Source organism: Ammospiza nelsoni, chromosome 2 (assembly GCF_027579445.1).
Source record: "Ammospiza nelsoni isolate bAmmNel1 chromosome 2, bAmmNel1.pri, whole genome shotgun sequence".
Lineage (NCBI taxonomy): Eukaryota > Metazoa > Chordata > Aves > Passeriformes > Passerellidae > Ammospiza > Ammospiza nelsoni.
This window is the reverse complement of record NC_080634.1, coordinates 92,279,948-92,305,898: the sequence shown is the minus strand read 5'-3', so window position 1 is coordinate 92,305,898 and position 25,951 is coordinate 92,279,948. Positions and strand designations below refer to the sequence as shown.

At 39.2% G+C, this 25,951-nt stretch overlaps 1 protein-coding gene across 1 annotated transcript; it reads right to left on the bottom strand.

Annotated features, from left to right (window-relative positions):
• Positions 1–369: 369 nt before the first annotated feature.
• SLC5A7 (solute carrier family 5 member 7) lies at positions 370–20,809 on the bottom strand. The gene is made up of 8 exons (XM_059466622.1): positions 20,632–20,809; positions 13,366–13,479; positions 9,973–10,128; positions 7,273–7,421; positions 5,168–5,311; positions 3,216–3,369; positions 1,850–2,067; positions 370–1,118 (listed from the first exon to the last, which is right to left on the bottom strand). Exons 1-8 carry the CDS (start codon positions 20,807–20,809, stop codon positions 495–497), a joined length of 1,737 nt encoding a protein of 578 aa, XP_059322605.1. The 3' UTR covers positions 370–494.
• Between the last annotated feature and the right edge of the window lie 5,142 nt (positions 20,810–25,951).

The window sequence follows — 25,951 nt, the reverse complement described above, 5'->3', positions numbered from 1 at the left end:
TTACGAGGAAAAAAATTACCAGGCCAAAACCCCAGGGAATTTATCTATCTGTCTTTGCTCAAGCAACTAGCTCTTTAGTAATAAATCACTTATAGCTGTGGCAATATATTTTCACTTAATGCCAATAAAATGCTGAGTGATAATATTTCAGACTTACTGTATTATAAACTTTTCATATGATATCCTAGCTAAGAACTGTTGCACATTTTCTTCTACATATATTTTAAATTTTAAATATTTTTTAATGGTACAGTATATAGCTCTGGATGGAAGGAATGGGATTGAACGTATACTTTAGTAAACACTCTGTGATCTAATCCAACATATTAGATAACAGCAGAAAAGAGTTCCTCCCATGAGATGCTCCTTCTCCTAGAAACAACTTAAAGAATGTGCAGCGGCATTTTATTCCCAATTCTTGCTTTCCTTCTGATAAAATACTTCTTTGTAGAATATCCTGCTTCTCATTGTTTTGCCTGTGGCTATGAGATTTTTTAATTATCTTCAGTGTTGGACAGTTCTGGACTTGAATCAACGTAGTTGAAGGCTTCCTTGTTTGTGAAAGTTGAGCTCAAAGTTAGACTGTGTCGTGGATTCACAGGTGCAAGTTCATTTAATACAATATTGTCACTTTTTACAAGAGTTGCTTTGTCCATGTGTTCTCTACTGTATCTGGCAACAACAGCATCTAGAAAGTCCAACTTTGGTGGCAAAGTCCCACTTTCAAATAAGTATTTGGCTAAGTAGGAGACTATGACATTAGTAAAGAAGGAGGTGAGCATAGCAAGTGTTTTAAATGGGAATCGCTGGATATAGAGGTTGTTATCATCTTGATACCAGCCAGGGTAGAAGATCAAGGGCTGAAGGTAGAGGTATGGCTCTCCTCCCGTTATTCTGAGGACAAGGCCAAACAGGTATCCTGCAATGGCACCATAGGTGTTGGTTCCTTTGATAAATAACACACACAGGAGCTGGGGGAATATGATGATATAAATGAGGTCAGAGCTGAGGTACCAGAGGCCGTACACCGATGAAGCCAGCAGTGCCATCGCTGTTGCTGATGCTCCAAACAGAAGAACAGTGATTCTGATGACCCACACAATTTCCCTGTCTGAAGCCTGCAAAAAAAGGGCAGTGTTAGGTAGTTTTTTCATGGCTATACATATATCTATATATGCCTACACTTACACACAGTCAATATAAAATACTGAATTGTAAAAGAAAGCTTTGCATGATTAATTCGATAATAATTATAAACTAATAACTCTAGCTCAATCTTAAGGTCAGAGAAAAAACCCTAGGGGTTATGGTTGCCATTCCCAAAGCCATTACTCTTTGGACATAGCAAAAAGCTTGATGATGAGTCAAAGAGAAAAAACAGCAATGTAAAAAATAACTTTTAAATAGAATCACAACTAGAAAAAAACTGTTAGCATCAGAATTTCTTCTTCTCTGTTTCCTAAGAAAAACTCCAACACATTACCATTCTGATGCCAAATGATTTCCCAATAAAGAAAAGATTAGAAAAATGTCTCATTTTGTGAAAAATTTAAGTGGAACTTACACTTGTATCAACACTAATTAGCTGTTTGGATAAATTGCATGTCCATGAGAACTCTTGATGGCTGCCCTCCCCAAGCCAGCTTTTTCACTTTTGTCATCAGTCACACCATAATTATTTGTATGCTTTTCAGTTTGTTCAACATACTGTTAGCAATTAAATTCTTTTTCTAGTTACAGGCAGGAACACGAAAGAGGTGTTTCATTATGAAATTATAGTCTGTGTATCACCTAGGGAAGGTCTCACCTAAAATTTTCTCTAAAAGTAAAAACGAAAACATTGTCTCACATTTTGCCGAAAGGCAAGCTGGTAAATATTCCGAGCAAACATAGAACTTGCTGATAAAATTGAGGAGTCAGCTGAGGACATCACAGCAGCAGACACAGCACCCAGGCCAAAGAACGAGATGTAGACTGGACAAAGGTACTGCAGCACGATTGGTAAAATCATATCTGCTTCTTTTTTGCTCTTGGGGTCAGGGACACCGTATTCAGTCTGGTTCCAAGCTGCAATATGGACACCAGTAAGTTATCAGTGACATTAGCAGCCACAGCACCTCTTGACTTCACAGGTAGGAAGGTATTCATATTACTACATTTTCATGCATGTTCAAGAACAAACTGTTACTAGGCCCAGACCGATGGCATTTTAGAGAGGCAGTGTCACACCAGTTTCTGTTAGGCAGATTTAATTCTGCTCAGCATTTTTCCTTGTCTCTAAAATAAACTTTAAATTGCTCATAAATGTAGTTTTATTCAATAAAATAAGCCTGAGATCCATGGGTTTTTTTGTGACGTGTTTAACTACTCTTTTAGATTACAAACAGGACTCAAAGCAATGTAAACATTTCTAAAAGAATATTTTTAGCAGTTTAGCTACACAGTCATTATGATGGGGATCATTTTCACTACGACAAGCAAAACCTTGGCAAGTAAATATTTGTCAAGGTAAGAAATTTGTGTTAAATCAAAGATGATTTAGTTTGGAAAACACGTTTATGATCATTGAGTTGAACCATTAGCCCAGCACTGCCAAGCCTATCAATAAACCACATCCCCAAGAGCCACGTCTACACCTATTTTAAATAGCTCCAAGGATGAAGAATCCACAACTTCCCTGAGCAGCCTGTTCCAGTGCTTGAAAAACCTTTTGGTGAACACCTTTTCCCCTATATCCATTCTAAACCTCTCCTGCTGCAACCTGCGGCAATTTCCTGTTGCTTGTTATGTGGGAGATGCACCTTGCTACAACCCCCTTTCAGGTTGTAGAGAGCAAAATGCCTTCCTCAGTGTCTTTTTCTCCAGGCTAAATAACCACAGCTCCCTCAGCCATTCCCCATTACTACTGTACTAACTAAATAAAAGTACCAGAATCTAACACAAACATTGAATAAAAGTATTGTGTCTGTAGAAATCTAGAATCTACAAAATTATTTAATTTCATCCACTGTGGTAGAAGCAATTTCCTTTGGGAGAAATACTCTATAACATTATTTTTCTGTGTAGTCTTCTGTTGAAGCAGTCATGAGTTGAAAAATGATGCCACCTGGTTATCTAACCTTTATGTCACCTATATTCAACACAAGATTTATTTTCACACACTTGTTGCACTATTCATTTTACATTTATTGTACTACTGATTTTGAATAATTTACCTGTAGATGCTCCAATTGCTCCAATCAGCACTGCAGGAATAGCCATCACAAGACAGCCAAAAGCAGCCAGGAATGACAGGACTTGAGCGTATGTGGCAGAAGATGAGGAAAGAACTCTCTGGAAATACGCTTGCCATGGAATTCCTCCTAATGTCTGCAAACACAACAGAATGCTGTGACTGGGAGATAGCTGAATTGTTTTACTATCACCGTACAGAGAACATGCACAAGGGTCACTTGAATGCTGAAAGCCATATTGCTACTGTTTAATTTATTTACTGAATGTCAGCCAGCCAGTAAGAACTGCAACTTTCATTATCACAAGCAATGTCAAATCTGTGTAAGTCCGCTTAAATCCCATTCTTTTAGACAAGTTATTTTTTATACAATTAGGATCAACACTTGCACTTTCATAGTCTCTGTAGTCCCCAAGTCTTTTGATTTGATAAAACTTTATGGAAAAAAATATTTTCATATTTTATATTTGAAGAATTTGCTCTCCAATACTCCTGCTCCACTAAAATTAGATTAGACTCTGACATGATATCAGTGCAAGATTTTATCTTCCTTTGTGAATGTGTCTAGTCATTTAAAGAAGGTGGGACAATTCTGTATACACTGAATTCAGGAATCTGAAAAATTATTCTCCCACTGCGTTAGGCAAATACAATACCAATAAAAGTTGGTAGAAGACATAGGCAAAAAAGGGAAAAGTTTTGATTTATGGTGAAAACCCTTCTCTTTTATTTCGATATGTAACTGAAGATCCTGAATGGACTTAAAATTATTTCTGCAAAATATGACACAAAAGAGCATTACCAAAGGTTGAAAACTCAAGTGCTAACAATTCAGGATTTGAATAGTCTCCACTAAGTAACCAAGTGTCTGTTTCAAACACCACAGAAAAAAATGGCAAACATATTTTATAACCTAGTTCTATACACTAAATGAGGCAGGAGGCATTTGGACCAGAATTGTATACACAGGTGTTTCATATAGCTTCATGCACACATAGGGACTAAATTAATGTTTCACTGACAATTCTGGTTTTGACTTGCTATTTATGACTGTTTTTCTTTGCCACCTTGATAATAATGTTCCTTTATCAAAGCTTTCCAAGAATGTGTAACTTTCTTGAGCTATAATGAAACAGACTAGATGAAAAGAAAGTGTATCATAATTTGGCAATATCAAAACTTTCCTTTGGTCAAATTAAACCTTCAGGCTTACAGGAGAGAATACAGCCACTTGAGCTAATGTAATACTTTAGGTCTCTGAGAGAATGCTGAATAAAATAACATGTTTTAATAGACCAATTATAAAAAGACCCTGAAGATTTTTGGCTGTGAGTATTTGAAAAAAGGCCAGAAAATGTAATTGCAAAATAAAACATGATAATAAAACCAGTGTAAATTTGCATAGGGATGCTGAGAATGGAAAATGTTAGCATGTGTTTCTAGATCCTGTAATGGAAAGTACTTAATAACCACTGATCCCTTGTGTAATATAGGTATTAAATAATGAGAGACCACGGTTCATTCTGGCATGTGTGCGTGTATGAATTTATCCATCCTGCCATCCATCTCTGCACAGCTTTTTCTTTCCCTATACCAAAGGCATATTTAATCATTTGTATAATGTATTTATTGCCTTCTGCAATATATGAATTCCTCTGCCAACAATTACATCAGTTAAGCATTAGCTGCACACTTTTATTTAATTTTAACATGTCAGCTCTTTCAGCCTGATGTTATTTAAATTGCATTCCTGGCAATGCTGGCTGATATGTCACTGAAATCATTCAAATGTGCAGAAATATCAAGCAGGAGTCAAGAGGGTAAAAGTTTTCAGTTTGATAGAAACTCTTAACTAGACTCCATCATTTTCAGCTGTCACAGTAACATGGTGTGAGTGCTTAAATGCTTTACTCCTTCATACAAATCACCACTTACCAGTAAAAAGAAGTTGTCCAACCATGTGTAGATGTCAAGGGAGTTGATAGATCCAAGCCAAGGTGCTTGGTACACATGGTGCACAGCCGTGAGCCCAATGTCTGTTACTGCAGGATGGGACATGGCAAAGGGGACACTGATCCACTGGAACCAAAGAGAAACAATGTGCTCAGGTCTAAAGAAGATATTCTAAATCTGTGAAATTTAAATATTAACACTCATCTAGTTTTCTTATTCTTGCTTGTTTGAATATGATTGAATACCAAATTATCAAGATGAATTGCAAAAAGTCAGATTATGTGCGGGTGGAACATTTCTGAAATCCAGAGGGCTTGATAGTGGATAGCTCACATGTGTCCTTGAGAGTGTGAGCAAAGAATTAATAAATGGAAACTGAAAAAGCAGAAGAAAATACACATTTACACAACTTTGTTCTATTTTACCTAACCTCTTCATACATTGTTTACACTCTTTCCTGGACCACCAGACATTAGAGGAAGGAGCAGCAAAGCTCTGTGACAGTGAGAGTAAAAACTGCTCCAGAGTCTGGAGGAGAAGCTGGGATAACTGAATCATCTGTGCTCTCCTGTGCTGTGACATCTACTGTGAGAGGGTCCCATGTGTTCTAAACCTGCCTCCCTAGAGCATGGCCATTTAGATACTGACTCTTCAGCCTCACTGATGGCACTCTTGAGTTCATGAATATGGGTTCTTCAGCACTACATTACTGATGTTTATTTCAAATGGGAAATTACATAAAGAGCCCAACCTGAATTAAACAAAACACTAAAAAGCTATAGATCTAATAATTTAGAAAACTTCTGTACAACCTTCATTTTCTTCCCACTCTCCCATCAGGTTCACACTAATTTTTATGTTATTCCTGCAGGATCAGGCTCTCTAGTGGTTCATGAGTGGATCACGCTGGAAGACAATTTCTGTACTTTGATTTCTCTCCAGTTTTGGGAATTTCTGTAATGCATGCCATCTGTAGAAACTTAATGTCACACAAATATTAACATTTATGTTAGGGAAAGAGTATTTTCCCCACTGTTCAGATGAAGAAAAAAGATATGAGGGAAGAAAGTCTGGAATAACTTTTCATTTGAGGTGGCCAGCTGGAACTTGGATTTGCTTTTTCAGGCTATTTAGCACCATTTCCATTAAATCACTTAAAGGCTATAGTCCTCACAGCAAGATGCCACAAAGTAAGCACACACAGAGAGCTGGTTAGTGACCACCTGTGTAAGCAATGGCTGAAGCAATTTTCCTAGAGTTGCACAATAACTCTGTTGAAAGCAGAGAAAGAACACCAGGCCTCCAAGGTTCCCTTTGATTCCTTCATCTTGAGCCACTCCATTTATTTTAGCATATCACAGTTCTCTGCACACCTTTGACTGTCTCTTACTGCCACTGGCAAACAAAGCCAGCAGCTTCTTTGATTTCACCCTTATGATCAGGGTCACACTGATGTTTTTCAATATGGGGCTTAAAGAACAGCACAAAATAAAAGGCTACCCACTAGCATATCATCGATAGCTGATGAAGGATATTCACTTCCACACTAAAACAGCCAAGACATTTAGTGAGACTTCCTGTATTATGGTCTCCAAGGGTGGTGGAGGGAAATGAGGGAAAAACCAGGAAGGTTAACTAAGTTAACAGGAGGTTAACTAAGCTGTGTAGGTGACAACCACAGAAAAGAGAAGCAGTAGAGTATCAATTCTACAGGTCCAGTGGCAGAATTTCTCTACCAACAGTTTAGTATGTCTGATGCCTCCTGCCAGTGTCACAGTCCTATAGACTGACAGGGAAGGAGTCAGCACCAGTTCTATTCTGAGTTGGATGTATACTCAAGAGGAAAATTGTAAGAGTGGTTGGACTGCCAGACTGGCTGGAAAAAAGCCAAAGAATCAGACCTCTTGGACAGCACTATTTCCCAAGTACAGGCTGTACATTGATGCAAATGCAGACTTTTAAAGTCAGCACTCTGTGAGTCTGGCCAGTTAGCAATGCTGTGCCTGGTACACCCCAGGACACACTTGGCCCTTGTAGCTGCTCAGGACAAATCCTTGACAAAACAGGGCAAAAAAAGCCAAACTTACCAGTCCCAGGAAGATGCAGAAGAGCTGAACTACATCGGTGTAGGCCACAGAATAAACTCCACCCACAAGTGTGTACAAAGTGGCAATCAGGGCAGAAATAATGACTGAAATATTGACATTAATGTCAATGATCACACTTATAGTCGCACCTAAGGAGAAAAGCAAAGCGCTGTGTGTTAGTGTGTGTATCACAGCATGTCTGATGAGAACCCCACCTTTGTCAAGTTGCATATATTGGTTCTGGACTGACAGTAACAGCATTAATAATTACCCTGTATATTCTGCACACCCTTTCTGCACCTTTAAAGGGAATAGGAAAGAGATGCTCCTGTTGGTCTAAGTTTAGCATCTCTCATTTTGCAAGTTCTTAGGAAATGGAGAAGTGTCCCAGCACTTCCTTTTGTTGCTCAAGGTCTGTAAGGAGTACATTCTCTTGTTCTGTCTGTGAAAACCAGCTATGCCCACCCCTGATTGCCACAGTCTTCAGAAGGATACTGAAAATGTTCCTGCAATGCTAACAGCCAGCTGTCACAGCACTTGCAGGATGCATCCCCTGAGGTCCCATGAATCTGTGTCTGTCCAGTGTATTTTAAAGTGTCCTCACTTGGTTCTTTTCCAACAAGTCTTCCTTGCACTAGACTTTCCCAAGCTTCTCAGGGTCCTGGGATTCCTAAAAACTGATCTTGCCAGCAAAGAATTAAGCAGAAAAAGCACTGAATACATCAGTCTTTTCCACATCTTTTACCACAAGGTGCCCCATCCCATTCAACAGCGGTTCATATTTTCCCTTTTGTTAGGATGAACTGCTCTTGAGCATGGAGGAGGTGATCCCTGAATATCAACCAGTTCTGCTAGGCCTAGCTCTACTCTTCTAAAGTCTATGGCTGAAGTTGTGATATTTGCCTTGTTCCCCCCTCTCAGGACCATGAGCTCCCCCATCTCATGAATATTGCTGCCAAATCTGCCTTTGACCTTTATAACCCTGACTTGTTCTTCCTCATGTCTAAGTAACAGGTTCAACAGGGCACCACCTCCCTACAACAGCTCCCTGATCATTTGTGTCAAGAAGTTGCTGCCAGTGCACTCAAGAAACCCCCTGAACAGCTTGTGTCCTCCTGCCTGGCCCCTCCAGCAGCTATCAGGATGCTTATACATTTCCCTTTGATGTATCAGCTATTTCAGCCATTGCAATGTTTTAAGACCGTGTTTAAGAAATTCCTCTCCCCCTAATTAGGATGATTTCAATGAAACATCTTGCAAGTACTTTTAGTGCTTGCAGTTATTGTAGATGGATATTCTGGAGTACATATTTGGAAGAGTTTTGGCCTCAGAAGACAACATGATGTGTGATATATAAGAACTTCTGGGAGCTGATAGATGTGGCTTTTGCTGAACAATGAGCCTTCAAAGTTCATGTGCTTAAGAATGACAAGCTCAGACCTCTTCCACAGCTTAAAGATCAGTGTTTCCCATCTATAACCCTGCCAAGGAAGGAGTATTGCTGAAAAGCAAGTAGTGAAGAATACTGGGATTAAACATTCATCAGTGAGGATAGGTGTGAAAAAGGAACTAGATTATTCACAGAATAGTTAAAATTAAAATCTTCATTGACCTTTATAATCATTGACAGTCTTTAACTGTTGGCTGTTATATAAATCTAGAAAGGTATTCATATCATTTTATGTTGAAATAAAAGAGAATGGCTTGTCCTTAATAAAAAATATTGCAAATACTCTGGGTGTTCTTCAAGTTATTCAACTCCCATCACCTCAGCATGCAGTTTTTTCTTAGTCTTTTAAGGATTTTGTGATGAAATGGTGGTAAACAAGCTCCCCATTGCTTTGCAGTTCATCAGAGCGCAGTTGGAGAGTACCTTCAAAGTTTATTTTTGTTTAAAATAGCTTATGCTAGAAGGCATTACCACATGCATGTGCATTATTAGTATGATTAGTTGGTAAAAGTCAATTACTGGTGCTTCAACTCAAGGGCTTTCTCTATTCTTAAAGGGGTTGCTAAATGTAGGCCTGAAATATAATTAAAAACCCTGGAAGCTGATTTTTTTCAGGACTGGATGAGTAGTTGAGTGATTTTCTATTGAGTCACAGTTTCACTAATTCTCCAAATCCTTTCTTGAGTATTTTCTTCATTTTGTCAAGAAGAAAGCCATTTGGAATTGAAGAATTCTTCAATTTATTGATTAGTGTCTGGTTTATTTCTATTATTTGTGTTATGGAATGGTCTGTATAAGGAGATCTCCTATATTCAAAGCATTATTTTGTTAAGATGCATTGGAAATGCTGTTACATATCATTAAGGGAAATTTTGACTGGCTTCTCTCATCCCAGAGATGTAAAAGAAAAGCTGGGTCAGATTTGACACTAAAGGGGCCCTTGCAATCACTTATGTTACCCTCACTATGAACAGAAATTTGCTCCTAAATCCTTTCATGCTCTTTGAAGAGGGACAACTTAAAGGTATGTGAAAATGAATAGATACTTTGCATGTCTTTCCCTTATCAAAATAATTAAAGGGGTAGCATTACTGGATTTATTTGCTAGTTAGCATGGGTCTGAGAAATGTCACAGTCTGAATCACTTGCCTTAAATAGTTACCATTTGGAGCCAGAATTTTAATGCATTTCTGATATTCTTGATAATTTCTACCTGTAATAAACTAATATTTATACTGCTTATTCCTTACCTAAGGCAGAGAAGATGGCAGCAGCCCAAAACATTTCTCCCATTAAAGCTGGAATAAACAGTAGTCCTCCCATCCTTTTCCCATAAAGCTGCTGAAAGGGGTCCAACATTGTCACATAGCCTTTGGATCGCATGGGTTTTGCAAAAAAAAGGCCACCTACAAAGAAAAAGCCACATAAGACACCAGCTGCAGTTCAGAAATGCATTACCATTAAGGGATAAAAGATTCATTGCAGTTAAGGGTACAAAAATGTCATCAATAATATTTGTTTGTTTATTTGTTTGTTTGTAAGTAAAAAGTACAGTGAAAATATCCTCTGGAAACTCTAACGTATGTCTACAGAATTACTTAAATGCACATACTCCATTAGTATCTATATTATGATGATTTAAAAAAAGGTTTTTTCTTATTTTTTCTGGCTCAGTTTATGTAATCTCCCATTATGGATGCTGTCAGAATTTTGTCTAATTTTGGATTAGCCTAAGAGAATGGCTTTTCTACCTAATCCTGTTGATTCTTAGACTGGAATCCAGCATGAATTTTCACATACTCCTACTCTAAAAATAAAACAGTCTGAGACTCCTGAATCAGAAATAGAATTTCACATGTGGTTTAGTGCACACACAGCAAATCTGATTATTTCAGGATAATTCAGATTTATTATGTATGTTTGAAACAACTTTACTACACCTGCAGGATGTGTCAGAGGTCTTCTGAGTTCTGCCGCTGTCAGATTACATTAATACTTCTCATACAGTTGTTTCACTTATGTATGTTCAGGAATTTTGATATATCATTATTCTGCTCTGCCTGGCTGGTATATGGGCTAGATATGTACATAAATGTGCAAAGGCCTTCCCTCCTCAAATTCTGTCTCTCTTGGGCAAATTCCTTCTGTCTTTCTATCTGAGGAAAGCTGAAAGAGCCCTTGTATGGAAACCTGTGTAGTTGAGATCTGCACATGACTGTAACCAAGTCATCACAGTAAAACTGCTGTATAAGGTATAATTACGAACTGGAAACCCTGTCAGTTCCCAGTAAGATATACTGTATGGCATTTGGCAACCCTTAATTAGGTTCCTCATGACAAGATATGTCATTTACTCATCATATTGTGCAGAAGGTTTTCCAAATTCCTATGTATTGCCTTTTATAACTCATATTTCTTCATTTCATCAAGTTCTCTGAACAGAAGGTACTGGGTCATACACTGTCATCCCAATTTATAGTGCTTATGTGAATGCTGTGTTTAGACAGGTAGATGCAGAAACTCTTCAGCTTTTTTTTTTTTTGTGATTCTTGGTTTGGTAATGGATCCTTTTCCTAGTCTACTTGTTATGCCATCATTGCAAAAGACAATTAAAGAAGAAAAAACATGATCTATTAGTATGTTCAAACACCTGTTAAAGGAAATAGGAGGTATTCAAACTTTTAAAACTAAATTACTTGAAAAACTAACGAAAATAAATTGTATGGAGAACAAACAGGGAGATCAAATTAATCTTAAATACTTCCTGTCTGAAGCAGTAATATTTTTCCCAGCCTTGTATTTATAATTTTGATTATGTGTTTTTTTAAAGGATAAAGAATTTCCCTCCTCAAGCTTTCAAGTACAGATCATGCCTAGAGAAATTCTTTCTCTGTGTTCTGCAGAGAGATACATGGTTATACATATAGACTGCTTTTCTCTGCAGTAGCCATCATAATTTTCAGGAAAACAAGTCTGGGCATCTCTAAACAGCTGAAAACAAGCAGAGAGGCTAAGTCTTCTGGACTATTGTTAATTTGTGTCAATTCTGCAGAGGCTGAGTGTTACCACATTTCTCCTCACAGAGAAAAGCAAGGCACAATTCTTCCCAAGAATACTTTTGGGTTTCACATTCTCTGAACCTCAGAGAAAGAAAAAACAATTCTTATCTCATTTACTGCTCCTGTGTTTGTTCACAAATGGAATGCATCGTGGAAGATTGTTTACCTGAAGGGAACTGATAATTGGATTCTGGTGTGTTTTGATTCACTGGCCAATTGGATCCAGGTGCGTGTGTGTCAGGACTGTGGGCTGACAGGCACGAGATTCCGTGCAGTGCAGTGCAGTTGAGTGCTTGGCAGATTCAGTTTAGATGTAATGTAATATAGATGTAATATAGAACAATATAGTATAATAAAGTAAGTAATTAGCCCTCTGATAAGATGGACTCCTCCTCCTCATTCCTCCTTCGTTGGGGGCAAAAATATCTACTATAGCTGAGGGCCAGGAGGACGCTTGTGACTCCAATCCCAACAGGCAGCTAATGACACCGACGGATTGCGACCCTTGGGACCTCCTAATGGCACCAACTCATCTCCAGGCAGACATCCACAGGCCCTGCTTTCCTTACAGCACACAGAGCTGCTCGCAGGGGTGGCAAGAACTGGAGCTGGCCTGTCATGCCAGGGAGGTCATCTGCAGTGGGGGAAGTTTCTGCCTGGGAAGTCAGGATAACTAGGACAGGACATTGGAAAGCATTTTTAAGGGGAAAAAAGAAAGAGGGAGAAAAACAAGTTGTATAGGAAGAAATAAAATGTGAGAGAGGATCTGGATAAGGAAACAAAGGGACAGATTAGGTGGGAGGACCCTGAGAATAGACTCAGAATAGACTGAGAAGTCAAGTTATATTAGAAAAGTGAGTACATCAGTCACGTTAAGGAAATATGAAAAACACAGGATCTTTTTTTTCTGAAACAACATGCTTTTTAAACAGTTGCATCATTATTTAAGCATTAGAATTTATAATGCTGTCTGTATTTTACACTCTCTCCCTGCATATATCAGGATTTTGCATTAGCATTCTGACATGTGATTTAGAGTTTGGTACATTTAAGAGATTGCATGTTTCAGTTTTAAGAAAATAGTTTCCAATCTGAGGAAATATGTTCTACATACTTCCTACACAAAATCAGAAGAGTTACCTAGGTTCTTGGTGGACGTCTATAAAGTATAAGCACTTTCCTAACCCAAAAGGATAGTTGTCCAATTTCAAGATTTATAGGTGTACTGACACCTGGGCATCTGGGTCATGTTCCAGATCATATAGGCAATTAACAAAAACTTGAATAAATAAAACTAGGTATTGACAATTTAAACACATTACTGGTCCCCTCTACCACCCCCAAAGAATATGGTTGTAATAATCAAATAGGTCTTGGCAAGCAATTTGGGACACTTGAGATATCAAACTATTTATACTTGTTTTTTGTCTTGTTTTATTTTGTTTCAATAGCCAAATGTACCAGAAGAAGGGATCCAGTTTACCTCAGCAACCTTTTATGGGACCATAGTTTTTTATTTTAAAGAATGAACCTGACATCAGAACTCTTTAAAATGAGGGTCTATTAGTTTTAGTATTTGCTTACCTAAAACCAGGCTAAGGGAATATCCAATAGGAGCCTGAGCCCAAGCTAGACCATAGTCTGGAACATACACAGCTTCTGCTGTCCCATTGATGTAACCTCCTCCAACCCATGTGGCTGAAAAGGAAGAGATGGAAAAGTCTTTAATGTCCACAAAGAAAGAAAAGATCACACACTGTATAATAAAATCATCATTATGTACGATATGGCTATTTTTTGTTATATCAACAATACAAGTGCCAGGCATGGCATCCTTTTATTAAAGGCAGCCTTAATTTGAATTTACAGCCTAAGCATATGAAAAAAGAAGTCAAAAGGACTGAGGCAATCATCAAAGTGTCTAAGTCTTTATATAGTCAGTGATGATGTGAGGGCTGAGTCCCCCACTATTTATTTACTATTACGATTTTGTTTGTGTTAGTACAAATAAAGGAGATGTATAAGAGGGAGTCTAAAGTAGGACATGTAAATTAGGCAAAGTTTGATGAACACAGTATTTACCAGGACCTTAATAAAAAAAAAGCCTTTTAAACCTTGCTAAATTTTTGTTGTTACATGAAGCATACTAATAAACTCGGAGTTCTCAAAATATTTCTATATAGAGTTGTGGTGCTTTTTTTGTCACCATAAAAGTTCTAAACTCTAAACTTTAATTAATTTATTTTATTTTTCCTTGAGCCATAGTCAATAAAGGATATGTGCTATCTCCAATATTTCTGATTTTATCTCTCTCTCCAAAAAGCAGTATTTTTTATATACCGACCTCTGACACTTAATGAGTTTATTCTCTGCCTTTAAGGGAAGTTTCTACATTTGAGAATTTGGGATCAACAGTATATATATGAGAGAAAAACTCGAACACATAAATGTGTTGTGATTACATCTGCAAAAATATTTCATAACAAATCAAGTAATAAAGTTCATCTCTTCCTGTTTGCAGATTCCATGCAAAAAAAAAATTATTATCTCTGATGTGCAATGAGCAAGTTTTAGAAATCCAAGTCTGCAGTTTCAACAGGACCAGACAGTCCTAGATTTTTGTAATGATGTTTTGGTTTGTGTCAGAACCCTTTACTTTTTCATGTAAGAGTGGTTAGGGTTTCTGTGTAAAAAGTCACAATTGTTGGAAATGTATTTTTCTTAAACATTCTTCAGAATTTTCCCATCATCCACCATTGTGCAGGCAAACTTGATTTTGTGTTTAAGACAAACAATTGGAGAGAAAAACAAATTAAGAAAATTTAATAAAATTCTTTAAGAAATTTTATTAAGAGCTAAATAACTACTCTTTTCTGCTCGGCTGTGATATCTCTCAAGTACTACTAGAGGGTATTTTGCTGAATTTCACTATGGCTTTAGAATCAAAGATCTCCAGCAACCAGAGAATTACAATTGTCCCCCTTTCAGCAATGTGAACCACAGGAATGAACCATTCTGTTGTTGGAAATGGTATAATGGACTTTCATGAGGGTGTGCATGCAGAGAGAGGCTGCAACAAAAGAAGCGACCCAAGGAGCCCTGTTACGAGTAGAGTTTTGGTTATTAAAACTATTGTGGACTACAGAGATAAGGGGTGAGTGATGACTGTATGGAGCCATGTGGGGAAGATGGGTTAAGGCTGATTCTTAACAAGAAGAGCAAGGATACATATCCTACATAAAAAGTTGTCAAACATTTGGGATTTTGTGACTCTTTACAGTGTGAATTAAGATAGAGGGGAATATCATACTTTGTTTATCAGATTTCTAGAATTATGAAATTGTTTGGATTGAAAGGTACCGTAAAAATCTTCTATTTCTAATTCCTCTGTGATGGGCAGGGATGGCACCCACAAGGCCAGGTTGCTCAAAGCCCTGTCAAACCTGTCCTTAAACACTTCCAGGGATGGGCAACCACAACCTCTCTGGGCAACCTTTTCCAGTGCATCACCATCTTCACAAAAAAGAATTTCTTCCTAATATAGAATCTAAATCTACCCTTCAATTCCCTACCTCTGCATCTCATCCTTTCACTTCATGCCCCGATCCCCATCTTTTCTATAAGCCCCCTTTAGGTACTGTAAGGCTGCTATCAGGTCTGCACAGATCTTTCCCCTGTCCAGGCTAAACAACCCCAACTCTCCCAGCCTGTTCCAGAGATCAATGTTGGGCCCAGTCCTGTTTAATATCTTTACTGATTATCTGGATGAAGCAACTAAATCTACCATTGGCAAATTTGCAGATCACACAAAGTTGCGTCAGAGTGTTGATCTGCAGTAGTGTAAGATATGGACAGGCTGGAGAGATTGGCTGAGGCCAACTGCATGAGGTTCAACAAGACCAAGTGCTGAGTCTTAGCCTTTGGTCACAACAACCCCAGGCAGTGCTACAGGCTGCGGACAGTGTCTGGAAAATAGTCCAGCAGAAAAGGACCTGGGGATGCTGATCAACAGCAGATGAACATGAGGAAATGTGTGCCCAGGTGGCCAAGAAGGCCAGTGGCAGCCTGGCCTGCATCTGCAATAGTGCAGCCAGCAGGAGCAGGAAAGACATCCCCTTGTACTTGGCAACTTGGCACGTCTAGTGCTGTGCCCAGTTCTGGGCCCCTCACTTTAAAAAGGAATTGATGCTGCAGTGTGTCCAGCAAAGGGTGACAGGGCTTGTGAAAGGTCTAGAAAAGATGTCTGATGAGGAACAACTGAGGCAGCTGGGTATGTTTAGTCTTGAGAAGAGTAGGACCTTATCGCTCTCTACAACTGCCTGATAGGAGGATGTAGTGATGTGAGGCCCGTCTCTTCTACCATGCCTGCAGCAAAAGCACAAGAGAAAACAGTCTTAAGCTGAGGCAGGTGAGATTCAGATTAGACATTAGAAAAACAGTTTTGACTGTTAGGATGGTCAGGCATTGGAATATCCTTCTCAGGGAGGTGGTGGAGTTACCATCCCTGGAGGTGTTCACGAGGTGTCTGGATCTGGCATTGAGTGATGTGGTTTAGGGGCTACAGTGGTAGTGTTGGCTTGACAGCTGGACTTGATGATCTTGAAGGCCTCTTCCAATCCTGATGATTCTACAATTCTGTGATTCTAAATTTTTCTTAACAGGGCTGCTCTTAATCCACTCATCACCCATCCTGTATCCATGTTTGGGTTTGCCCAGATCCAGGTGGAGGATCTTACACTTGGTCTCTTACACTGGGTCAGGTACCTTTGTATGGGATCCCTTCCCTCTAGAGTATCAACCATAGCACTCATCCTGGTGTCATCTGCAACCTTGCTTGACAGGGCCCTCATTCCCCTTGTCCATGGCCCTGACAAAGCTGCTGAATAGTACTGGTCCCAGTATGGACCCCATGCTCTATGGAAAAATCCCTGACTACCTGGGATGTGTGTTGCTTATTGTGTCTCAAGCAGCATAATCTTGTGGAATAAGCACCAGTATCCAATATCAAAAAGTAAATATTTACAAAGGGAAGCTTATTTGTCTCTTTCCCCAGAAAATGCCTAAGCATGAATTCTACATTAATTATATACTTGGTTACAGGAGGGAATAATATCCCACAGTCAGGGGCAGATGTCCAATATTGCTGCAGCTGTGGTGAATGGGGCTTCCAGCTCCAGCATTGATTTGCCAACAGTTGCTACAGAGATGTCAGATGTTCCCCAAAGGGCACTTGGTGCCATGCCTAGCTCCCTTATTTTCTTCTGGAGGAGATCAAGTCAATTCCCTTCTGTGTGATGTTGTAGGGGTCATTACCTGCCACTGTCTGCACTGCAGACAGATACTGCTGTGTAAGGATTGAAGGATTTAGCCCTTATTTTTAATTTTATTTCTTGATTTCTGGATTGGCGTTTGAAAAATTGCTGCTAATCAATTTTTCTGTGCACATGACTGTTCTGGAACACCTGGCAAGGACCACAGAGCTCTAGGAAGGTGTTATATGTCTTTTTCTGAAGGGATGAATGGATAGTCAGCACGTACACTGACACAGGTAAATACATTAGAATTATAAAGGGATAAGATAGGATGGGATTTCAACCTTAGATATTAATTTTCTGATCCTCATTTGGTAAGCCATAATTTAAAGTTAGTTTAATACCATTATTTTTGGTGAAATTCTTTTTGTTTTTACCTAAATCAGCCAAAAGGAATACAATATTTAATAATCTATGGAAGCATTCATGTGGTAATCTATTTTAATCTTCTCTTTGCCTGCTGTCTGAAGAACAAAAAATGCAGCAAATACCAACATCCATTTAAAACATGCACTGTAAAAAAAGATCAAACAAATACTGAGGGTAAGGAGTGCAATTTTTCTTGTAGTTCCTGTGAGACAAACAGAAGTTGATCTCTGAGTTCTTGATATATATACTAGGAAACCAAATTTTTGGTATTTCTTCAGATGAATTCCTTGTCTGAGCACTCAAATTATTTAATAAACTCATCAAGTTTTGTAAAATGAAAATTCTGATCCAAAGATTAGAATAAAATAGAATTGTGTAATTTTTTTTTTTCATGTAGAAGGGTTATGTAGGTCTATCCAACTAAAATGCAAAAATTACATCAATATATTATATCCTTTTGGGTCATGTTTGTGAGCATTTAGTTATGTAATCTCAACTATTTCCTTTGAGGTTTAAACTCAATCACTAAAATCAAATTAGATTAAATTTTGTTTCAGATAACACTTTTTTAAAAAATCATTCACAAAAATAAGGAATGGCAGTTTTTAATGCAATATTTTATCTATAATTATGTAAAAATTATACACAGATTAAATGCGTCTACTGTGGTACAATGTTATTTCATTTTAATATAAACTGCTGTGATCCATCCACAATTCAACCTTTTCACTCCTTCTGTTTTCTTTTTTGCAGACACACTCAACCTTCAACAGGCTTTGTATTCAGCATTTCAGTAGCTGGTTGATACAGCTTTTTCTCCTTTAAGATCACAGCATATATCCAAAAATATCCACAGCTGCTATTCATAGGTAGTGCTTTAAGATTTTTCAATGTTGTTTAGAAAATCAGCTATAATTACTCTGTAATATTTACTTTGGTGCTTATATTCTGAATTTTATTTCAAATTTATAGGCTCAGTGCTGTCGTCCTCTCCACTAAGTAACCCTAGAAACTTCTACTACTTTCATGGCCAATACCCGCAGAACGTTGCAGCGTTTGTCGCAGGCAAAAAAGAGAGAATAAGGCCTTATCTCATAAACCAAAGTGCTTCATGTACATAAAACCAATATCCTTTCTGGAAATCTTTAAAACAATTCTTGTTTTCCTGATGTAGGGAGGCTTTGCTTTCTAATTTATATTTAGACAATTAAACCTGGAAAACATAAAGATGGTGTTGGAATAGTCACGTATTGCGAATAGTCAGGGTTGCGAGGTGCAAAATCAGCACCAACCATTTTTTAAAAAGCAGGTATGCGCTTGAAATGTATGTCCCTTTTGTAAAAATTATCAACCTGTAAAAATTATTGTCGATTTTCATCAGCTTACTTTCATGATTGTTTTGTTATGACTTTAGAAATCGAGTGCCCCAAACACCCTCACCGAGACAAAGCTCGGACGAACCCCTGGCTCAGCAGATTAGTGCCCAGATCTCGCTGTATGCACCAGCCGTGGTTCACTACCACTGAAAGGTAGGCTAGTTGCCATATCCAGCTCTAATTGCCAGATTGAAGGAAGGCACAGGGGAAAAAGAGTGTCAGCCTTGAGAGTATAAAATCCGTGATAGTTTGAGCTCCCCAAAGGCTTTGGGATCAGTCTGATATTCTGCTGCAAAGATGAGACACTGCGCAATCTCTAGAGCTTGCACAACACAGGATGAACATGTGCGGGTGTGAATTGTGGTGGCTACAGAACATGCCTGAGATACAGGAAATCCCAGTTCAGGTCTCATCTGTGCTTCACTGTTACACAAAGTATTCCTGCAAAATAGGATGAAGGAGACCAGAATCTGTATCTTCTATATGCAAAGCCATTAGTTGTAGCCACTTCTGCGGGAAATGCTTTTTTATCTTGACTCCCCTGATTTAATGTTTATTGTTTTGTGGCAACCAATATTTCTGCAAAACATTCTGTTTTCAGTGCCCTTGAAAACATTTCATTCAGCAGAAAGCAGTCCAACCAGCTCTCACTATGAGCAGACTCTCGTCATACCTCATGCACCAGTAGCTGATGGATGCGTGATATGGTAAATTACAGCATAGTGCAAAAAGCAGAACATCTGACTGCATTCAAACTTTATTGACTTTTACAAACATTCTTTACTCAATATCTAAACATTCAGTCTTCGAATGAGCAAAATGCCCCTGCAAAAGAATGTGAAGTTATCTCAAATAAAGAATGCAGATTTTTGGCCCAAGTTTTACTTGGCTCTTCCTTATTAGATAATTGTGAAAGCAGAGCAGGGCAAAACAGCAAAACATAAATACAGTCAGATAAATTCAATTTGGCAATTGAAAGGGCTTTGCCTGAATAGGATTTAGATTAAATTAAGAATTAAAAAAAACCCATCCATGCCTAAACACTAATTTGCCTTAATATAATGGTGGGCAAATTCACTCTTCCTATAATGCATTTTTGTTCCAATACCATAATATAAGTTTCGAGATTTTGGACAGTATTGTGAGTATCTTATTTACCCAGGCAAGACGGCTGGTTTGACTGGCTCTGGGAGTTCAGAGAGCACTGTTTACAAAATCAGTGAAGAACTCTTCCTTCACCCAGCCTTTTCTTACTCATACTACTATTGAGAGTAAAGCGTTATTTTGTCCAATTGCTGAAAAAGAAGCTAAAAGAATCCACAAAATAAGTTTGCTGAAATCTGTACAGTTACAAGTCTGGAGTTATATCAATTTTCTTTTAGAAAGTTAGTTTATGTTGTACACCCTCCCCTTCCCAACAATCTTTTTCCCTATAAACTTTGTTTTACTCAGATTAAACAAACCCAATAACACACAAATATGGATGGTTTTAAAAACTATAACAATTCTTTTAAGACTTTTTAATTAATCTATATTAATTCCGTACTTTTGTCCCAAACATATCTGATCTACAGATGAATATGGAATGAAAATATATGCAAACTAGTTAAAATATATTCTTTCTGTAAGATTTACAAATATTTGTTGCTTCTATACAGATGCTACAATTGGATTAAAAAGTATATCTATTTTCCCCACTTTGCATTACTCAACATGCAGACTGCAATTCATTCAAATGGAAAACTGACAAGTTTTACACTGACTAGGAAACAGCAAGGTGTTTTTTTACATACCTGTCATTGTAAATCCACCAACTAGCAAACCAATGTCTCTTCCACCGACTATAATGGCTTCGCTGCGATCTCCTTCGCTGCCGGTGTTCTTGGTTTTCCAAGCAGCCCATATCCCTACTGCCAGGATTGCCAGGTAGAAGACAACTATGGCCACCAGCCCCTCCACATGGAAAGCCATGTTGAAGTCCCAACTGTTTCTTTTATCGCTATTTCATTAAGACCTCTGGAGAGAATGCAATAATAGGTCTGCTTTTAGCATGCCTGCTTTTTAGAATCAGTGTACAAAAACCCTCAGATGGTTTTTAAAGAGACTACGCCGGTGAATTTATGAAATGAGAATTTCAGATGTAATTGAGATTAATGTCACATGCCAATTAAAATGCCAGTGGAGCAACAACCAGTGGTTACAGTCTGAACACAAAAGGGAATGAATGACGTGGCTGAAAGCTAAACTACTCTTAGAAATCAGTTATTGAGCACTGAATTATTTTGGTATCACCAAGTCCTCAATGTCTGGGAACTTTTCAGTCACAGACTAGTTTGGTACAAGAAAAAATCTTGGGCATGTGGACTATTACAAAAATCTCTATTTTGAAGACAAAATTGCTTTAAGTAATAATAGAACTACGTATAAGTAATAGCTACAACAGCAAAACACATCTTTTAAGTGTTTGTATTGGAATGCTGAGTCTGGTCCCCCTTGTAACATCTCCCGTACTTTAAAGTCTGCGATTTCTTTTTTGCAACATTTAATTGTCCAGCATGAAACGCATGAATCTGTTCTCTCACAATACGGGAAGCAAACGGAAAGCTTAAAAGCTGTCGGAAGGCAGAAATGTTGAAGTACACGAACTACCGCGGGGGAAAACTCCCGAGCGGCGCGGACAGCGGCAGCCCCGTCCGTACCCAGCCTCTCCCGGAGCCCCCTCCCCAGGCCGGCCCCGCCGCTCCGCGCCCGCTCTGGCACCGCCGCGCCGGCGAGCCCCGTCCGCGCTGCTCCCGACGGCTCCGCGGCGGGGCCGCCGCCCGAGCCAGCCCTACCTCCGCGGCTCCGGGGGCTCCGGGGGCTCCGCCGAGCGCCTTGCGCGGCCGCGCCCCCGCCCCGCGCCCACAGCGGCAGCAGCAGCGCCCGCTCGTCCGCCCGCCCGGAGCGCCGTCGGGCCGGGAGAGGAGCCCCGCAGCCCCCGCCGGCCGCCCGCCTCTGCCCCGCCGCCCACCTGCGCTCCGGCGCCGCGCTGCCCCGCAGCCCGCGGGGCACGGCCGCCCATCCCGCGGGGCGGTGTCGGGGCCGAGCCGCCGGGGCTTTGTCCCCGCCCGGGGCTCTCCCGCTGGAAGGAGCGAAGGAAGGAAGGAAGAAAGGAAGGAAGGATCGTCTCTTGACCCGCGGTGCCGACGGTGCGCCGGGTGCTGAGGCTGCGCCGGGGGTCTCGTGGATTAAAAAGAGGAAAATCTCTTTATAAAGGAGGAGGGTTCAGTGGGGTGAGAGGACCGCGTCCGTCAGAGCTGGGGGGAGGAAGGGGGAAAGACGTCAGAGTGATAGGGGACGTTGGGGGGAAGTAAGGATGACTCAAGGGAGACTGATTGTCGTGTCATGGCAGGGAAGAAGGGTTAGGAAGTGAAATTGAGGTGAGAAGACAAAAGGGAATGAGGGGAAACAGGAAGGAACAGGATCATATTGAACCAACGGGAAAGAGGAAGAAAAGAAAGGGCTGATCTAAAAAGACATATTGAAAAGAGTGATGGAGAAAAGAAAGAGGGCAGAGATGGGGGAGGGCAGGTGACCGCTGTGCTCCCCTTGCCCTCCCTGGCAGCCTTTCCTTGCCACCCCTGGGCCTGGCACTGGGTGAGCACCAAGCCAAGATATGTCTATGACAGGCTGGTCAGGACCATCTTTTGCCACACCTCCCTTCCAAACCTGGCTGAACATGCATTGGCCTTTCCCAGATCTGGGACAGCTAGTTCTTTGGGAGACTCTTTTTTTTTTTTTTTTTTTTTTTTTTTTTTGCCATGCCTCTTATGAACCTCACCTGCAGAGCTACAGTCATACCAGCTTTCCTGTGCTTGCACTTATGCTCTCTGTCTCCAAATGATGCCGATGGACACTGAGTTTCTAAGTGCTGAGAATAAGGGTACACATGCAAAGAGGACCCACATATGCCCTTGCCCCAGTTTTGAGAAAGGGAAGGTCTTGCTGAACTGTGGCATTCTCTGTCAGCTCTAGAGAGGCAGTTAACATGGGCCATTGGCTCATGTAAGTTGAAAAGTAGAAATAAAAAGCCCACAGGAGTGCAGAACTGCTGCTGGCAAAAGAACTAACTGGAAGCAGAAAATCTGAAATCATCCTCGATTCAAGAGGAAAACTGCAATATGGGAAGATGTAAAGTCAGAGAGGAGAAAGGTGGCAATTCATAAAAGCTCAGTCTACTGCAAAGAACGACCCAAGGCTGGTGCTCTCCTGCATATTTGCCAACTGCCGGCCAGCTTGGCTACAGAGCAGCTTTGTCTGTCTGCTCACGAACTGCTGAGCACATCACACCCCGTTAGCCCCAGCCACTGGTGTGCCTCACGGGCAATAAATTATGGTTGTGCACTTATAAATTGATTGTGTGCATAAGACTGCTTTCAGGTCTGGCCTCACTTGAGAAACCCACATAAAGGTGGCCAGAGAATTAAAGGTTAGAAATGTTACTATTTTTGTCAGCCAGACTCATGGGTTGTTCAGTGATTCTATTGGTGCAATGTTTGCCTTGGGAGTGTGCAGTAAACACTTCCTCCCAGTAGTAGGCAGCTGAGACATATCTTAGACACAGGTGAGCATCAAGGCACCACCTAAAAAGAAATACTGCCATGGAGGAAACACAAATAGGTATTTAAAGGTATTTCATATATATATATATATATATATATATATATATTTACACAAATATGGTTTATATATAAATAGTAGGTAGAAGTCATACACCTCCTTGGAAACAATGAGGGTGTCTCAGAAGGAAAATAAACAAATTCTATCAATTAAAATATGATAGAAAATGCTTGGATGCTAAAACAGATGTTAAACTAAATTCACACAAAGTTTTAATTACATTTTAGTCTGGTTTTGTTCAAATACAAAAAACCAGTCATGACCATGGCTCAAGCCTGTTTTAGGCAAATTAAAAAAATATTAACCAATGGAAAAAAAATCCTTTCTGAAATTAAATCCCAACTCTGATCTTCAATGAAGACTGTAAATTTTTTTGTTGTACTTAGGTTATATTTCTTATAATTTCTTTTGTACTTGGGCTATATTAACACTTTTTATGGAACTGGAATGGGAAATTGTTTTTCATTATAATTATTTCTAGAAAATATTTAATTTTAGATAAATTATATTTTAATGAAATTTACTAAAACAAATCCTGAACACCTACTATTTTTAATTTATGTAGACTCTTGTGACAAGTTTTGTCTCTTTGATGCTCTAGAGTGATTTTCAACTGTCCACCCCATGAATCCACTTTGTCCAAGTTTTGCCTTACAGTTTACTCCTGTAGTTACTTAACTATAAATAAGTTAAATTACACATCCTCTCCTGAGATTTCCATTTAAGCTCTAGGTTCCTTTAGTTGATGTGGCTTTGGGCTTTGAAATTGCCTTCACCTGGAGGTAGCTGAGAAGGACTGAGACAATTATTTTAGTGAATATTAGTGGATATACTATGCCTTCTTTTCTCATCTGCTACTAATGTATCAGGTGGATTTCTGGTGCTTTCTTTTGGGATGGGACTGTGCTGTGCTGGATCCCTGTGTGCATTGTGCCAGCTGCACCCAACAGCATCCATCAGCCACACCCCAGAGAGCTCAGCTCTCATGACAGCTGAGGGTGTGTGCCAATGAGTACAGCAAATTTTATGTCCCTTGGGGAAAGATGTGCTTTGGTGCTAGAGATATTTCATGCAACTGCAGGACTGACTCCATGTGGGCCCTGACCACATTTCCAGAGAGAATAACTTCTGCTGTCGAAGCACTAAGAACTGAGGTCATCTCTTCCAGGAAAAGAGAAAATGCATTGGTAGTTTTTGTCTTCTAAAGCAATTGCGCTGCATCTAAACATAATTTTCTTTTTTAAAAGAACATAGCTTGAAAATATGCTGTTTGAAAAGAAATCCTGAAGCTTAGTTTTATTTATATTTAAGGAAGGACACACTTTCTAGTGAAAGGTATCCCTGCTCATGGCAGGGGGATTAGAACTAAATGATCTTTAAGGTCCATTCCAACCCAAACCATTCTATGGTTTTATGATAGTTGACACGGACTCCTGCTTTTAATCACATTTTTTGATACAGCTATTAAGGAGTGTTTTGGGGAAACAATGGAAGTTAGCTTTCATGTACAATGCCTGCCTTTTAAACAAAGATGTTGCAATATTTACAAAGAGTTTTTGAGCCCACATATGATTATTTGGACTCCCTCTTGGTAATGGCACAGATTTTTGCATTTTTAAATGTATGTCCATCACCGAGACCTTTTGGGCAAAGGTCACCCTGGATACAACTAACTGAGATGATAAAAATAAAAAACTATTTTTTTTAGGGAATATTAGGCTAAACAGTCACCCAGTTTTGTTTTGTTTTGTTTTGTTTTTTAATGCTTCCTGCTACTTGGTCTCTCAGAGGAGTTTGAATAATAGGAAAGTGAAGGACAGAAACTGAAGTCTACTGCCAGTAAACATTTACACAGAGGGCTGTAATTCCCAATATTAAAGAAGTCACAGGTTTAAGTCATGATGTAGGACATTTAAACAATAAATATATGGTTATACATTTAAAACTTTTGAGGCAAAATTCTAGATTTTCATACATTTCTATGTTTAAAACTTTCATGGTGTAATTATGCATTTTATGATTTTGGATTACAGAGTTACTTAAAAACATTATTATTCTTAAGAAAAAAACAAACAACAACAACAATAACTAAGCAGCCCTAAGGTTTTGAGGTGTGTTCCCTTAATTAAAAAAAAGGACTAAAGCTTAGTTTAAGACCTGTATTTGGAATTTTCCTGACACTTACAGAAAGGTTTATATAGAATTATTCTAAAAAAAGGACCCCTCTATCATGTGTTTTTTTGGGCAGTGTCCATCTTCGATTCCTTCCACAGTTTCTTGATTAACCATGGAGTTTCCAAAGAAATTCTCCATCCATTTGCTCTACCGCTCACAAAACCCCCTCCTGGATGAGAGCTCTTTTGGAAGATATATTTGATGGTTATTTGCAGTCTCTGATTACCTTGCTGGGAAGATACAGCTGCAGTTCTGAGCTTTTAGGATTCCAGACAGTGT